The 18708-nt window shown below is 37.4% G+C and overlaps 1 protein-coding gene across 2 annotated transcripts in view; it reads right to left on the bottom strand.

The window, feature by feature from the left end:
- Window positions 1–18708, bottom strand: part of TMEM87A (transmembrane protein 87A) — a 38067-nt gene continuing 19359 nt past the window's right edge. Inside the window, exons 11-20 of one of the 2 annotated variants that reach the window (XM_070797348.1) lie at window positions 16362–16455; window positions 14837–14909; window positions 12970–13074; window positions 11985–12043; window positions 11140–11243; window positions 5225–5298; window positions 4732–4793; window positions 3146–3201; window positions 2617–2647; window positions 1–553 (exon numbers count right to left, since the gene is read on the bottom strand). In XM_070797348.1, coding sequence (XP_070653449.1) covers window positions 512–553; window positions 2617–2647; window positions 3146–3201; window positions 4732–4793; window positions 5225–5298; window positions 11140–11243; window positions 11985–12043; window positions 12970–13074; window positions 14837–14909; window positions 16362–16455 — 700 coding nt within the window. In that variant the 3' untranslated portion in view covers window positions 1–511. Of the gene's footprint in view, window positions 554–2616; window positions 2648–3145; window positions 3202–4731; window positions 4794–5224; window positions 5299–11139; window positions 11244–11984; window positions 12044–12969; window positions 13075–14836; window positions 14910–15527; window positions 15604–16361; window positions 16456–18708 lie in introns of both variants that reach the window. The other variant, XM_070797347.1, reaches the window with a different exon arrangement.

Genomic DNA, 18708 nt, shown 5'->3' on the forward strand with positions numbered 1-18708 from the left:
CCCCCCCTCTAAACTACCTCTGCAAGATTTAACCTTGGCTTCCCAGGAAACGCAAAGATAATTAACAATTTCACCCATCACCTATGTAATTCCCTAAATAAATAAAAATTACAGGCAGTTGCTCCTGGATATTACATATTATGGCGTTGATGTCACAGTTCTTCAGAGGATGTTAAATTTTTTAGTTTGACAGATTAAACAATTTAAACATTATAGAAGGTTTAGGAACAACATACACAAGTTGCATAAACATCCATGTCAGGGTGTGGGAGGGAAAGGGGCATCAATGCTGCAAATAAAGAACTTGTAGATTGTTTTCATCCTATGAACTTGTTTTCAAGAGAATATTCTCCTTGTTCCAACACCTCTCACCAGCTCCAGTGCACAAAGATCAAGGAACAGATCAAGATCTCATTGCCTCCTTTAATCCCATGGAGCAGTGCAGTGACTAACATAGAAGCTGATCTCTTTTCAGGTCCTAGCGATCCTCAGTTGCAAATCTTCCCATTCTTTACTCCATTTTGGATCTTTCGAAGTGCGTGATCATTCGTTCCTAGGGAGGAAAAAGTTATTTTAAGTATATTAATTTTAAATGGTCTACATTCCAAATATCTTTTACAAAAATGATCCCAGGTTTTCTTAAGTACTTGCTTATGTTCATTAGCTATTTAGAGCAATGCTTCCTAATCATCTATGAAGATTTTGAAACATACAGATGTCCAAGTCCAAAGATTAACTGAAGCAAAATCTCTAGGCTTCTGGACAACAAGCCACAAATCAAAAGGAACTGTGTATTTTAGAATCACTTAAGCCTTAATAAAAATGTGTACCTCCTGTGATTCAGGAATTTAACTTAACGAAAGAGTCAAGGATATGGGCAAAGATTTAGCTTCTACCATCTCTGCTATTGTAACAATGTTAGAAAGAATTGTGTCCAAAAATATAAGACTGTATAGACAAACTACAGTATATCCTGATTAAAATTACATTTGATGAAGAAGTTCTAGACATCTGTTGCACAACAATGCACATATAAATTAACACTTTGCACTTGAGAAAGGTTAGAATGGTAGATTTTATGTGTTTTCCATTATAATTTTTTAAAATCATGTAAAGAATTACATTTGATTATAAAACTATTTATAATATGCTGTTTCAATTGAAAGGATTAATGTAATACTATTAAATTTCACAGTAACTACACAGGAATTTTACTTTAGAATAGTCTTCATTTTTCCCAAACTCTGACAGAACTGTAAATCCCTTTGCAATATTATCAATTACATCAGAAAATCTATCCTTTTCACATTTTTTTCTTAGAAATACCCCTCCCTGAAGCTCTGTTCTCCTGTTCCATTCTGGACTAACTGCTCTCCAAACCTGTTGCTCAGCTGTCACTGAGAATTTCTTACATCATCATCCTAGGAATTTATCCCTGCCTCTGTGTCAGATCCTTGATTTCCTGGATCCAAAGTCTTTCTCTTTATAGCTCCCTCATATTCATATATTTTATGAATAAACATCTACATATTAATTTTACTTTAGAATACTTTCTGATTTTATTTTAGAATACATTTCCTGGGAAAGCACACGTAGGATGTCAATTATTTTATTTTTTGCATGACTGAAAACATCTTTATTTTATCCCCAATTGATAATTGAGTATAGAATTCTAGTTTGAAAATAATTTTTCTCAGAATTCAAATAACATTGTTCTATTATCTTCTAGCTTCCAATGTTGCTGAAGAGTCTGATGTTGTTGAAGAGTCAGATTCTTCAACTCTAGTCCTTTACCTGTTTCTCTTGTAATTCATTTAAGTTCTTGAACCATTTTTTTATACAGGAAAATATAAAACCATGAAGTCTGCCACCAAAAGTACTACAATAAACACATATTCCCTGAACAGCACAGCTGGGTTTCACATCCTCAGCCCTCTCTGGTTGAAATATGGACATCCAGAAAGTTGAAGCCAAAAGGGAAGTCCTGAAGGCCAACCCATTATAAGCAGAAGGTGGCGCCCAAGAGAAAGAACTGAGAATACACCACAAAAAGCCAAATGTTCTGTAAGCAGGCTTGTCTGAATGGTAGAGTTCTCAGTTAATTGAATGCATAGAACAGCTAAGGCATCTGACACTGTGCTGCACCACACAGCAGGTCAGTGGGAAGTGAAGAAACCATTTTTTAACAGTCAATCCAATACAGTAAGTCACAATGGGCAAAGGCTTTTAAAAGGCTTTCTGAAATCAAGATAACCTAAACATTCAGAACATGTCTAGAAGAGGTTTCCATGAACTCAGACTGCAAGTCTTATATAAGACTTCATGAGAAACCTTCTAGACGAAGTGTATGGAACCATATTAGAAGACTAAAAATCAACATAAACATTTTGTTGTTGTTCAGTCTTGAAGTTGTGTCTAACTCTTTGTGACCCCATGGACTGCAACAACATAAACATCAGAAGTATACTAATTATCCTCATTATCTGTAAATAGTGACACAGAGTACTGATAGTAGGTAACAAAACCAGGCCATTACTGAGTCAAATAAATCAGTGTTCTTGAACAAAAGACTGATGAATGACACAAAGTTTATGTGTATATTATTTGATTACTAACCTCATCTGAATCCAGAAGGGCTGGAAGTGCTCTACAGAGAGAAAAACAAACTGATAAATGTAAAATAAAGCCATAAATGGTTCATAAAGAATAGTGGAATAATGAGTACAATTTAATGACATTTCAGGAAAAGACAAAAAACCCCACAAGAATCAGTTACTAAAATTGTATGGACTTTAATAGGACCAATGTTTAATTAACATTATAGACATCGAAAGGAACTCAAAAATTCCAAAAGGATTACCCCACTGATTTTAGGAAGACCTATAGCTAAATCTTTCTGAGCAGAAATGTCATCTGAATGAACAATCTGGATTACTTTCATTTGTATTAATACATCAATCCTAGTTTTTAGTTTCTAACATCTTTTAATGTTTTTAATACTTTAAATTATTTCCAATAATTTAATCTTTTACTTTCAGAGTTAACTACAAGCATTCTCATTACTATGTTCTTCAGCTCAATTCATTTAAAATAATAAAATACTACTTTGAGAAAGTATTCTTGTGGTAATGATTCAAAAACTTACACATCTGTCACAGAAGAAGGAACATTTTCTTCTACCCACTTTAAATCATCTTCCTGCTGAGAACACATAAATGCCAGATGTTACTAAAATGCACCAAAATATACATCTCAAGTAAGGATCTAAAGAGGTCTCAATTTAATCTTCTGTCACTCTGAATTAGTATATTCACATAACAGGACTGAAAACATAGAAGTCAAATAATTTAATTTGAAAAAGTAAACTATATATATGAAATATAAAATGGTATCTTATATCCCTAAATGCTTTCTTTTCAATAGTGTAATACCTAGAGTTCTTACTTCATGTAAGCTTTGAGCCTTAAAAATCAAATAAATTGTAAAGTCCTTTTAAATGTTGAGTGAATGCACAGTTCTGAAGAAAAAAAAAAGCTGATTGAAGAAATCTTGATCTTTTTTCTTTAAAAAAAATCAAAGTATAGTTGATTTACAATGCTGTGTTAATTTCTGCTATATGGCAAAGTGTTCAGTTATATTCTCTCCATTATGGTTTATTAGAGGATTTTAAAAAATGTTATACTGGAGTATAGTTGAATTTCAATGTTGTGTTAGTTTCAGATGTACAGCAATGTGAAGCAGTGATACATATATCCACTTGCTTTTAGATTCTTTTCCCTTATAGGCCATTGAAGACTAGTCAGTAGAGTTCCCTGTGCTATATAGTAGGTCCTTGCTGTTTATCCATCCTATATATAACAGCTTGCATTTGCTAATCCCCAACTCCCAATCCTTCCCTCCCCCACCCCTCCCCACTTCCAACCATAAGTCTGTTCTCTATGAGTCTTTTTCTGTTTCATAGATAGGTTTGCTTGTATCATATTTTAGATTCCACATTTAAGTGACATAATACGGTATCTGTCCTTCCCTTTCTGACTGACTTAGTATGGTAATCTGTTCATCCATGTTGCTGCAAAGGCCGTTATTTCATTCTTTTTTTGGCTGAGTAGTATTCGATTGTGTGTATGTACTACATCATCTTTAGTCATTCATCCGTTGATGAGTATTTAGGTTGTTTCCATGTCTTGGCTATTGTGAATAGTGCTGCTATGGACATGGGAGGGGGAGTGCCTGTATCTTTTTGAATTATGTTTTGTCTGGAAACATGCCCAAGGGTAAGATCCCTGGGTCATACAGTAACCCCTTCAGGAGCCTCCATACTGTTCTCCATAGTGGCTGTACCAATTTACATTCTCAACAACAATGTAGGAGGGTTCACTTTTCTCCATACCCTTTCCAGCATTTGTTATTTGCAGACTTTTTTATGGTGGCCATTCTGACCAGAATGAGGTAATATCTCATTATAGTTCTGAAAAAATCTTGATCTTTACTACAAAAAAAGACCACCTTAGGTTATTAATGAGGCTATGATTACACTGATGAAAACCATTACACAAAAACATCAGTATGGTCTGGAACTTTTTTAGGACATAGCAGAATCTCTTGCTATCTCTGTTTTTAAAAATGTTAATTATACAATAGGTTAAAAAAAAATCACTAAGACCTGTACATAACTGCTAAGCTCCACCAAGAGTTAGAGGAGAGGGCAAAAAGAAAAGATATCATACTTACTGCTTTATTTACTTTACTATTTCCATTTGGTTCTTGTTTGGTACTTCTCATTTTCATCCCTTCTGTAGAAGAAAAAAAAATAAATATGGTTAACTATGTCAGTGACCACACTGACAGCAAAAATATATCAAGACCTTCATTTTAAGCTTACTGATACTAAATTATACTACAGGTAAGTTTCTTCATCTTTACATTTGTGCTGGAAAGTTCAAAGTAAAATTTTCAGCTCATCTATAGCACTGGACATTTAATGAGCCATTAATCACTGAACATCTTTAGATGAAGTTTCATCTAAAGACTGATACCCTTACTTTTGCTTTCCTCTAACTTTACCACATACCCAACGGAAGAATAACATGTTGTAAAAGAGTAAACGTACTTATATCAAAGTCTCTTGATTTTGATACTCACAATGTTATACTTCATTTACTGTATTTCTAAAAACCAGAAAAGAATATTAAAAGCACAAATAAAAGGTGAATTTTATCACTACCAAAGCTTTCTTTCAGCATAGGTTCCTTTTGTTCATCCTCCTCCTCTTCCTCAGACAATGGTGAAAAGGCAAACCTGACAGAACAAAGGTAGAACAGAAGGAAAAAATCAGAAAAGGAAACACACTATTCCATTATCTGGATTTTACAGGACTAATTATGGAAACCTCAATCACAGTCATTCATAATGTCAGTTTCATGAATAACACAACAGTTCCCTCCCTTCAGAAAGCTCTCAACTGCTGCTCTGAACAAGAGAGAAGCAGGATGGTATCATATTCATGACTGCAGGCTCAGCCACAGGCTACTTGTGACCTTAGACAAGTTCCCTATTCTTCTCTGTGCCCCAGGTTCCTCATCTGTAGATGGGGATAATAATAGAACATTACTGTCATAAAGGAGATAAGTTATTTCAAATAAAGGGCTTAGAACAATACTTCACGGTAAGCAATCAATTAAATGTTCATTTATAAGCATATGTACCACACAAGGGTAAGCATGTAATTCAAAATTTCAGCCTTCAAACTGGTAGTTATGATTTGGAAAGTCTGATCGTGTTGTGTTCCAAGTAATTTATCTTCCTTCGCAACTTGCAAGAGATTCAGCAAAGCTGCTACTGGATAGGTAATTCTCAGAATGCTTAGCTGTGCACTCATTCTGCACTTTTAATTTTACTGTTGCTTATTATTTTTATTTTCTTGTTTTAAAGTCTCTTACATTCCTATAAGCTAGGAATAACAGGGAACACCTAAAACCTGTTCAAGGGTAACTAACAAAAATTCACAATCCCAGCAATCCCAAGGCACTCACTAGTACCGAGTATATGCTGTGTGCCAGTATGTTCTTAAAAGCTCACCTTGTATACACACAGAGATCTAGCCTTTGCCCCTGACTGATGGGAGGTGATCTCTATGTCCCTGGCATGTCCTGCCTGATACGAGTGTCACTGGTTACCCACTCTGGCTCTGGCCACAGGACAGTCTAACAATGTGATTTGTGTTAAGCTCTCTGATGGTCAAGAATCCACCTGCAATGTGGAAGACGTGGGTTCAATCCCTGGGTTGGGATGATCCCCTAGAAGAGGGCATGGCAACCCACTCCAGTATTCTTGCCTGGAGAATCCGCACAAACAGAGGAGCTTGGCGGGCTACAGTCCATGGGGTCGCAAAGAGGCGGACACAACTGGGTGACTAAACACAGCACATACTCTGGGGCACACAATATCACTTCCAGTCTCCAGAGGAATTAGCAACTAAAGATCACAGGCTGACCTCCAGGCCCTCCTTGGAGACTGAAGGTTAGCCATACAGGCAGCAGGTAATCAAACCCCAGTAGTGGCCCACAGGCTCGGGTGAGTTTCCCTCAGCTGGCAATACTCAGTATGTACTGTCGCTGTCATATATACAGTGCAACCAGGAGGAAGGAACACCCTCTGTGACTCCATGGGGAGCAGACAATTGGGAGAGATGCATTTGGACCCCTCCTGGACTCTGTATCGTAAGTCTCTCCTCCAAGCTGATTTTAATGTTTACCCCTTTTCTGTAATAAACTATAGCCATGAACGCAACAGCTTTCAGTGAGTTCTGAGTCCTTTTAGTGAATTATCAAATCTGAACTGGTTCTGCAAACCCCTGAACTTACAACTGTGTGTCAAAAGTGAAGACAGTCTTATAGGGACCATTCCCTCAGATTTTTGCAGCTTGGCTAACTCCATGTAGCCAGGAACTTTTCTTGGTCTTTGTGGAATGTACTTCTGGTTTGAGGGGTGGGGTATGGAAAGAGAAGGTAGATAGTTCACAATAAATAAAGTATATACATTTTAGAAGATAATAAATGCACTGAGAGAAAAAATGGGGCAGAGGAGTATTGGAGGATATAAAAATAAATGTATGTAACTGAGCAGGACCCTCTACCATCTTCCTGGGATAATTCCTCCCCCCACTGGCCCCCTCCTCCCTGGCTCCAAATCCTCTGCTGGCCTTTTGTTTGTAGAAAAACTTTAGCTTCCTGGGCCTTCCCCGAATTCCAAAGAAAAAATTTAATCAGAGAAATGAGAAAACGCGGAAGCAAAGGAAAACAGTCAAGCAAGACAAAACAATAATATTTCAGCCATTTAACAAAGTCAAAGACACTTAAGTTCCTCCTTACGGGCTACATATAATAGTCTAAGCCATATCCTTTGAGCTGTTTTTCAGATACTGAAATCCCCACCAGGTGGAACTATGTGCTGCCAAAAGTATAGATCCCAGACTGGTTGGAACCAGAAGGTTGATGGGTACCAACTCCCAATTACCTCACCTCTAACCAATCAGAAAAATGTCCATGAGCTGATCATGCACCCATACCCCTACTCCCTATCTTTAAAAACCTTTCTCTGCTCTGGAGTAGGAAATGGCAACCCACTGCAGTATTCTTAGCTAGAAAATAGACAGAGGAGCCTGGCGAGCTAAAAAAACAAAACAAACAAACAAAAAAAACAAAACCTTTCTCTGAAAACCACAGGGGAGTTTGGGTCTTTTAAGCCTGGCTGCCCAGACTCGTTGCTTGTGTTCTGCAATAAACACTGTACTTTGCTTCACCACAACCCAGGGTCAGCAGATGGGCCTTATTGTGCACAGGCAAGCAAGCCCAAGTTTGGGTTGGTAAAATGTACAAGGGTATTTAAAACATTCTTATAGCTTATTCCTATTTTTAATGTTCCTGTGCATACAAGGTATTTATTTACAGTAATATTTACTATTATAGTAATACAGTAATATTTACTGTTTATTTACAGGCCATTATTTAGATTGAAGCTGGGTTTTTTTAAAAGTATCCATAATTTTTATTTTTCTTTTATCAAGTATAGATTACAATGTTGTGTTAATTTCTTCTGTAAAGAAAAGTGATACAGTTATACATATGTATACGCTCTTTTTTATATCCTTTTCCACTATAGTTTACTATAGAATATAGAATACAGTACCCTGTGCTATACAGTAGGACCTTGCTTATCCATTCTATATATAACAGTTTGCATCCACAGCAGGTCTTTAGAAGGATCTACTTATAATGATGCTCCATGGCTGATGTTCAGTAAGTTGGTACTTGAACTGTTGCCTAGCAGGTTAAGGGTGGACACTGTACCTAGGCTGTCTGTACAATGCAGTCTATAATAAAATGTGCTTTGCTTCTGGGCTTTCGGAATTTTGGTACATATTAGGTACAAAGTGGGGCTTCCCAGGTGGCACTAGTGGTAAAGAACCCACCTGTCAAGGCAGGAGACGTAAGAGACACAGGTTCGACCCATGGGTTGGGAAGAGCCCCTGGAGGAAAGCATAACAACCCACTCCAGTATTCTTGCCTGGAGAATCTCATGGACAGAGGAGCCTGACAGGTTGCACAAAGTCAGGTATGACTGAAGAAACTTGGCAGGCAGGAAGGTACAAGGTGCTTACGTGGCCAGGCCCCAATAATAACCTGAGTGCTGAGTCTCTAATGGTATTCCATGGGCAGAAACATTACTGTATTTTTTGTGTTGGGAAAAGAAGCACGCACGATGTATAAATACTTCCTTAGAGGAGGAGAAGAACATCAGCAAACAAGGATTCTTCTATACTCTACCTGTGTCTTTTTCTCTTGCTGATCTCACCATTTTGCTGTAATAAACTTTGCTCTGGGATTTCCCTGGTGGTCCAGTTGTTAAGAATACCCCTGCAAATGCAGGGAACATGGGTTCCGAACACTGTTCTGGGAAGATTCCACATGCTGCAAGGCAACTAAGCCTGTGCTCCACAACTACTGAACTCACACTCTAGAGCCCACAAGACGCAACTGCTGGGCCTGCACACTCTAGAACCTGTGCTCTTCACAAAAGAAGCCACCGCAACGAGAAGTCCACGCATGACTAGAGAAAGCCCTTGTGCAGCAGTGAAGACCCAGTGCAGCCAAAAATAAAGAACAATTAATCAATTTTTTTTAAAAAAGTACAACTGTATACTGAGTCTCATGAGTCCTTTTAAACATATGTGGCCTTGGGAACCCTGAAACACCCAAAGTGGAAATAGGCCAAATGTATTGTATGTACTGTATTCTATCAATATGAAACAAGTTAATTAATTGTAGTACATCTGTACCATGTAATATAGATAATGCCATCCATGAAAATAGATGGTTTAATTTAAACCAGTTGTCTTGTGCACTCCATAGTGCACTTTGAGTGAGTAAAAGAAGATTCCACATGTGAACAAGGAATATAATGTGGAAGAATACATCACATTAGGCTATTAACACTGCAGTTACAGGGACTGTGCACAATGTACTTTTAAAAAAGGAGAAAGGCAGAGAGGTAAAGCAAACATTTTTTTTTAAAAGACTGAAGGGAAAATTCTTGTGTATAGATATAGCCAGCAAATGAGCAGAAGATCAACAGATCAATTTGTAGAGGGAGGTGGCAGCAAAGACTGAGAAGCTGCCAGAAATGATAGAGCAGTGGCCTGCGTAGCACACTAGAAGACAAAGCTTCCAAGGCGGTGGCCTGCAGAGTCTGACCCAGAGTACGAGGAGGCAGTCAGCAGGAGGCCCTGGTCTCTGCGCAGCCTCATTAAGAAAGGCGGCAGAGCCACATGGAAGCTTAACACTTCCTGAGCCCAGGTCCCTTCAGCTCAGTGCAGCCACGAATGCTGAGATAAACGTGCCAAGGGAGAACGAAGAGCAATTTCTGCTCCTGGCCAAGTCAGTCAAGGGGGCAGCACCAGCCACCCTCATCCACCAGGTGCTGATGTCTATATATTTGGGGAATTGCTGGGTATGCCTAACGTTAGAGAGCTGGTTAAGGGGAACTCTGCTTCCACATTGCAGCTGCTGATGGCGTTTCCTTGCGGGACATATGCTGAGCACTGAGCTGACGCTCAGAATCTTCCCCTACTCACTGAGGCTCAGAAGGATAAGTTTTGACACCTATCAATCATCAGCCTGGCTGCCAAAGGCGAGTATATTCTACATGCAATACTGTGGAGGCCTGCATCCTGCAGAACGTGTGGCATCTGGAAGGCTCTGAATGTGAACATGCTTCGCCTTCCAGCACAACCAGAGGCTAGAGGCTGATGATATCCAGGCACCAGGACCTCATTATCCAAATATAACCATGTTATTTTGAATTCAAATAAATTTCTATACTGACAATAAAAAGAGTATATATACATATATCAATACATAACATGACAGAGAAATAAATCTATGAGACATCTATTAAAAAAAAAATTAATGTAAAGCAGGGTCACCAGACCCTTGGTTATACCATCTCAACCTTTTCCCTCTTTGGTGGTACAGTTGTATGATATAAACTCATAACTGTCTAAAGCACAAGAAGAGAGGAGAAAAACAAGGAAAACAAAGGTATAGCTAATAACAAAATAAAGACAGCTAATTCCTAAATAATTGAGATTAGCCTACAGTTAAATAAAGCAAATTCACATATCAATTTTTATTCCACAGTCACTTAAGTTCTCATTTTACCCTTTCTGTTGTTACAGTAAGCTGAGCTAACAAACTATAGAAATTGTTTTCTCCTGGAAAGTAGATAGGTGATACTCCCATTAAAACTGTCACAATCTACTTCCCTTTTATTTACCCATACAAATATTAACAGAAGATGTCAGAACTGACAAGGACCTCCTATCAATAGGTATCAATTTCCTCCCTCATTATATGAAGAGAAAACTAAAGGCTCAGAGAGATGAAGAGAGGCAGCATGTCAAAAATCACAGCTCAAATTAACAGGAGAGCTAAGACATGAGCCCAATTTCCTAAATATGGACCCACAAAGTATCATTTCCATTATATGACACAGCCCTAACAGTGTCACTCACTGAACCATGCCTAATTGATAACACATTCATTTAGTGGTTATCAGCTTGAATAAGAAGTGTCCCCAAACCTTTGGTTATTCGCTGATGGTCGCCAGAGAACCATGATGACAAAAAGGATCATGGAGAATAGCAACCGCCAAATGGCATCATCCACCCACAGCTCCCGCCAATCCTACCAAAAGGGGAGAAAAAATTTATATATTAATATATCATCTTAACCAGCTGTTCGCAAAGCCCTTTGCAAAGAACAAGAACCACTTATTTATTCATTCAGCTTATATTTACTAAAAGGGCCGGTTATGTGCTAATAAGCACTGTGCCACGTGCTTAGGATACAAAGTAAATGAACCTAATTTCTTTCCTTGTAGTGTTTACTAAAGAAAAGGCACTAAGCAGACAGAGTACCTGTCAATGCTTCATTATAGCTGAGAATCTTTAGGGAAGGGTTTTTAAACAAGGTAAGAGAAAATAATATCAGATTGTTATTTTTTAATAATTTTCACTTCTATTTATTTAATTTTACCAAAATAGAGCTTTAGCTCCCTCCAAAGAAATGTTACTGGCCATATTCTTTGTGCCCAGATCTTAAGGACATGGTTTTTACTCAGATCAGCATTATTCACACAAACTTAATGCTTAAGACTCTGGATTTCTTGTTTGAGAATCTTCAGTTAAGGCAAGATTGGGTTATGAGAGTCTCTGGTTATCATTTATAAAATTCTCTTGAACTACTGGTATATATCATATATGGTATATATAAAATACTCAGGAGGAAAGAAACATTCTAACTCCCAGAATGAAGACCTAACCCTAATTTTTTATAAAATGCAAACCTTACCACTGTCATCAACATAACTGTCTGTGTACAACAAACGGTACACTGTTCCTAAATGTATGTTGTTTGTTAACTCACCGACTGACAAGTCACTATCCTGAACTTCATGGTTGTCCAGATGATAAACACAATAGATGCTAAAAGGAAATAGAAAAAACAAACCTGGTCAGTGTGAATGCTGGTTTATATCCCCCATTACATCCTTCAATTCTGGTTAAGTGGAATCTCACACATCCTGAACCCCCAAACATGATCACCACACTTTGTTATTTTAACATACTTATTCAATACAAAACTACTTAACTACTCGATATAAGGCCCACGATATGCACTCTTGTCAAAAATTTCTGTACTTAAAGAGTAGTATTGTTTAGTATCTAACTACTTCAGTAACCCTGAGAACTGGAAAAGACAGTAGTGAAAATATGGCTTTTCCCAGCAACATCAATAATTTTTTCCCCTTCCTTTATCCTTAATATTGTAAATGTTAATTTTTTTGTTAGCCAGTCAAATGGGGGGAAAGGGTTGATAAAATGACTGTAAAACAAACACAACTGTTGGTTCCAGTCATAGGCCAGACCTCACTATACTGGTTACAAGAGCCAAAAGGCAAAAAATAAGCCTACTTTGGCTATGGTCTACCTAATGCCTATATTTTACGCATGCTTAGTAACAGACATGGAAGGAATATAAAGGCAGCATATCCTGACCTAAAATTCTATAACAAGGAAGTATTAATTAATGTCTTCTAAAATAAATATGAATGCTATATGGCACTGAAACTAACTTGCCTCAAGAAAAAAGAATGAATACAGGATAGAGATATACTAAGAACTATATAAGAAAGTAAATGCAATTATTCTTCATCTATTATACTTAAACTAAGTGATTCTCAATCTCTTCTGAACCACAGACCCCTTGGAGAATAACAAAAGCTAAAGACCCCTTTCCTAAATAAAATGCACAAAACTCTTCTATGTAATTTTAAAAAGCCCACCTATGACCTCTCAGGTTAAGAATCTCTACTCTAAAAGGATCCCATTTAAACATCAGGAAGACTTACCTGCCACTGCCAAGATAAGTGTGTTGGTGAAATGTCGATACAAAGAGAGTTTTACGATGTTCCTCCTAAGTTTTAATAGCTTCATTGTTTGAGTCAGGCTAATAAATATGTGTTTGAAGGTCAAGGAAATCAACATTCAGAAAAAAACAATAAGCTAGTAAATTAATTCTCAAGTTTCTCTGAGGATCTTATCTTAATGATAAGAGGCCTTACAGCTTGCTTATTCTCAATCTCACAAACACTCCCAGGCCTCACCATGATTAATAGGAAAGTCTTCATTTTCAATGAGATACTGAAGAGAAGATAAAACCAGGATAAAAGGAGAATGGAAAAAGAAAAAAAAAGAAGAGAAAAATTATTAAAAATTGAGAAATTAAGATAGGAAGCAGCTTTCTAGAGAAAAAAAAATGAAAACGAAAATGAAGACAAATGGAAGAAAATGAAAATGAGTCTCAGGCAAGGGAATAGGAGTCAGCATTATTTTCTCTCTTCCTCTAAGGTTAAGTATCTCTGTTCTCACTGTCCCAGCTAATCCAGCCTAGGGTCATAAATACTTATGACTACAACCTTCTACAGTTCTACACTTAGATTCCTTGTGTAATATTAAGAAAACTACCATCCGCTGCTAGATTGATCCTGAATTAAAAGGATGGTACAATTACAATTGGCTGAGTATTCCAGGCAATTGGCCTCTAAAAGTAATGACTTTCCATTTTCAGAACATTATTCCCAAGGAGGAGTTGCCACAGAAGACAGAAGGGGAACTGATGACTACTAAAGAGGATAGCTGCCCTCATGTCTAACTTTCAGAATGAACAGACACAAAAATGAGTGAGCTGGAGCTTGGTCTGTGCTTTGACAAATATCTAGCTGCTACCTAAACACTGCGTTGTCTCACTGTTTGGTCTTGTCCCACTTTCCTCTTCATTCCTCCCAATATTTATAGAGGTTCACAAAGCACACTTGAAAGATACTGATGTAGGAAAGCTTGATCATTTGAACCAAAACACTTTAATTTCAAAGATCTTTGATAAATGACAATCTACTTAAATTCATAAAATTATTTTTTTATATTCAGCCTTTTATGACATTAGTTTATTAAGACAATAATATTGCACAATTATACCTAGGAGCATATAAATAAAAACCAAAAAAAAAAAAAAAAGACAGAAATCCCAAAACTCAAGTCCTTCATTCAATAGGCCAAATCTCTAATAAATAGTATTTATTTTTAAGAAGCAGGAGAAAAAGAAATTTGTCTGTTGTGTGCTGGTTGACTTCACCTGTAAATGAATCAATATTTACTTCAAAGAGTGGAAGCCTTCAGACAATTCCAAGTCACCTTCTGAACAGGGGTTCAAAACATTTGACCTGTAAGGACTTAAATCTGCTAAACTCATACAGAATTTTAAGAGTCAAATAACCTTATGGAGTTTCAAAACCATATTTTAAGAATCAAAATTTTTTCATAGTTTTCAAAGCATTTAATATTCCTAGAGGCTGAAAGAAATGGCAGAGCAGCCAGTTACTCTAACACTAAGTGGGATGCACAAATTAGTCCAAAATCAAAGTTCATTTTTTAAAAAAGGAGGAGAGGTAGGTGTAAAAAGTAAATAAATAAAAGGAAAGCCAGAAGTTTGTATTTTGTGCTCAGATACAGTCACTGATTTCGGATGCAATTTGAAAAATTAAGAACAAAACAAGAAAACTGCTTACCTCAGGCCTCAGGTTGTTAGACTGAAAATTCCCTAATCCCAGACTAAGGAGTAATCAACAAAACTGGTTAAAAAAAAAAAAATCCTTTACAGAAAGATCATGTTCTCCAAAAGGAGAAAATGGATGGCCATCAAAATAGCCAATGAGAAGGATATCCACCAGCAAAGGGCAGTGTCTAGGAAAGCCAAGGGGATAAAGGCCAAGGAAGCAAGATCAGTCTGGGCCTGCAGACAAAGAAAAAGAGATGGTGAAAAAACAGATGTCCAGAGAGTCATAGAGAAGAAATCAGCACGTGATTCTGCATTTATATAATCAGCTGGAGTGATTTTTGCATTTGAACTGAAAGAAAACAAAGTGGAGTAACACGTGGCACCTACACCATTCTTCCCTTCTGATAAACCATCATGCAGAACATACAGCTGTTAGCACTTCACACAGCCTGTTGACTACAATCTCAACACAGTGAAATATGTTGCTAACTAATAAGGGACAACCAGCATAGAGTTCTTAGCATATTAAGATCCACGTTAAGAAGTGACTATACCAAAAATGTTATGGCAGTATATGCTCCCATCCCAACCTATCATTTCCCATCATTTTGATTTTGGCTGTAAATCAAAGACCCTTTTCACATTCAAAACTTTCTGCATCATTTATATACTAAGAATTACTGGTTTCTAGAATTGTATACAATGTATTTTACGAAAAAAGCTCATCTCAAAATAAGATGTAAGGCAAGTAAGTATCTGTCCCCAAAATTATGCTGCTTGTTTTCCTAAATTTAAGATACTATTTACTTATTCAATCCTAATTACTCAAATCACCAGGGCATTATTGAAAGGATATCCATAAAATAATACAGGCATCAATTGCTGAGAGGGCCAGGTTTATTACCAAAGTCAAGGGATAAGAAAAATACTACAGTAGTAGGAGAAAGAAAATGAAATTGACAGAGGGTTAAAGTTGCTGAAAGTCTAAGAAAATTACATACAGAGGACAGTGCAACTTGAAAACCAAACGTGCATCCACAGTGTTTCATTTGTTGCAAAACTTACTAAGCTCAGTTTAATTGAGAGAAAAGTTTACAGCATTTACCATCTTTAATCTGACAATTTATAACAGAGAGTAATGACCTAGGGAGGCCCACTTCTTCAAATTAAACCAGCTCTAACATAAATTTCTTTATCATATATCTCCGCGCTTTGGTTTTCATCCCTGATAAAGGCATAATTATGGAATTCTCAATAATTATATAAAACATAATCAGTTCAATTTTAAGAAACCTCTGAAATGCACGTCTTGGTTAAGCAAAGAGCACTGTCACTTTAAAACAAAAATTAGATTAACCAGAAAACGCATGATTACAATGCTTGTCACTTATGCAAGAATGGAGCCCACCGCTCCATTGCTGCTTCCCATTGAGGAACTAGTAAATAAGCAGTAATTTGGGGGCAGGTGGGAAAGCATTCACTCCTCATCATACATTAAATTTATAAAGCTCTAAGAGATTAAAAAGAAAAATAAATTATACATACGTTTTGGAAACCAGAGCCCAAAGGTGACTTAGAGGAAAACAGTAAAGAAGCCCACAGACACTTCTAATTAACTTCAAGGCAAAAACAAAATGATCACAAAATGGAGAATGATCACAAAAAATCAGATTGAGCAATACTGACCCCAGTAACTCTGAGGACCCCTTCCATGCCAGAGAACAAAAGATAAAGGGCCCCTGCTACCACAACCTTGTGAAGAGTGACTCCAAGGCGAGGCCTAAAGAGGAAGAAAAGAGATAGCTGAGTACAAATGCAACAAACCCCAAGACAAGCTAAGTAATAGAAACTCATGTTGATTAACACAGGCTAACAACTTAACAGAGATAAGCCAGACATACCTGATCTACCCGAAAAAAAACCTCAAATAGATGTATGGTTTTAAATCAAGACAGTAAACACTAGAACTTGAGATCCAGTCCCTTATTACTAAATTTTTCAAAACCTTTTTATTATAGAGAATCCTGAAATATATTCAATAGTATAATGAACCCCTATAAACCCATTATCCACCTCCAAAAGCCATCAACCTACAACTAATCCTGCCTCATGAACATCTCATCCACTTTCCATCCCCCATATTATCCTGATACAAATCCTAGAAATCTTACCTTTTATATATATGTATTTCTGTATATTTTAAACAGATATGGACTTTGAGAAAACATAACCACAATATCATTATCAAATCTAAAATTTTTAACAGTTCTTTAATATAGCCAAAATCTTATTAAAACTCATTAAATAGCCTGTTATTATGCTCAAAATTCAACAAAATATGAAAAGTCTGAGTAGCTTCAGTGTCATCCGAGGAAAAATCTTAGACTCTTGAAATTCAAAATACCTTTTAATCGAAATATACATTTTAACAAGACCCCAAGATGATTCATTAGAGCATTATAGTGTGAGATGCACTACCTTAAATCATGTCTACCTAAGCCTTACCAATGCCTATTCTTACATTTTGTTACATGCTAGAAAAACTGCAAATGGACAGGAATTTATCTCCCCACTGGTATTATCTTAGAAATCCAGAATGTTTCCTGGCCTACAGGAAGCAACCACATGCATTAAACAAATAAATAAATTGCAAAAGTGAGAACCCCAATCCCATTTAAAGCAAAACTCTCTTAAATAAACGAATAAATTTTAAAAATTAAGGTCCCCCATTTCTTTAATTCCACTTAAAGCAAAACTCCTTGAAAATAACTACCTATAAAGGAAAGTTATGACCAACCTAGATAGCATATTAAAAAGCAGAGACATTACTTTGCCGACAAACGTCTGTCTAGTCAAGGCTATGGTTTTTCCAGTGGTCATGTATGGATGTGAAAGTTGGACTGGGAAGAAAGCTGAGTGCCGAAGAATTGATGCTTTTGAACTGTGGTGCTGGAGAAGACTCTTGAGAGTCCCTGGGACTGCAAGAAGATGCAACCAGTCCATCCTAAAGGAGATCAGCCCTGGGTGTTCTTTGGAAGGACTGATGGTAAAGCTGAAACTCCAATACTTTGGCCACCTCATGCGAAGAGTTGACTCATTGGAAAGACCCTGATGCTGGGAGGAATCAGGGGCAGGAGGAGAAGGGGACGACAGAGGATGAGATGGCTGGATGGCATCACCGACTCAATGGACATGCTGCTGCTGCTGCTGCTAAGTCGCTTCAGTCGTGTCCAACTCTGTGCGACCCCATAGACGGCCTCCTACCAGGCTCCTCTGTCTCTGGGATTCTCCAGGCAAGAACACTGGAGTGGGTTGCCAGGGAGTTGGTGATGGACAGGGAGGCCTGGCGTGCTGCGATTCATAAGGTTGCAAAGAGTTAGACACGACTGGGCAACTGAACTGAACTGAACTGATACCTAATTCCTCTCCCCTATTTAAAAGAATTCCTCCTATTTTCTCTTAAACTCACTCCAATCGAGCTTTCTGTTCTGCTCCTCACCAAAACCATTCTTATTTAAGGTCACTAATATCATTCATGTAGTTAAAGCCCATGTTCACATCTCAATCCTCTTACTTGACACAATTAATCACTCCCTTCTCGAAACAGTCTTTAGCTTCGTCTCCCACTTCACTGGTCACTTCTATATTTCCTCTGCCCTGAAAAAACCCCGAAGCTGGGGAAGATTGAAAGCAGGAGGAGGAGATGAAAGAGGATGAGATGGCTGGATGGCACCATCGACTCAACGGACGTTGAGTCTGAGCAAACTCTGAGAGACGGTGAAGGACAGAGAAGCCTGCTGTGCTGCAGTCCATGGAGTTGCAAGAAGTTGGACATGACTGAGTAACTGAACTACAACAATTCTACTTCACTTCGTTGACTTCTAAATAATAATAGTTCAAGGGATCAATCCTTTGACCTCTTTATATACACTCACTTCCTTGATGGTCACATCCTATCTCAAGGCTTTAAATAACATCATCTGACCTGTCTCTTGAGAAACCAGTATGCAGGTCAGGAAGCAACAGTTAGAAC

Source organism: Bos indicus, chromosome 10 (genome assembly GCF_029378745.1).
Source record: "Bos indicus isolate NIAB-ARS_2022 breed Sahiwal x Tharparkar chromosome 10, NIAB-ARS_B.indTharparkar_mat_pri_1.0, whole genome shotgun sequence".
NCBI lineage: Eukaryota > Metazoa > Chordata > Mammalia > Artiodactyla > Bovidae > Bos > Bos indicus.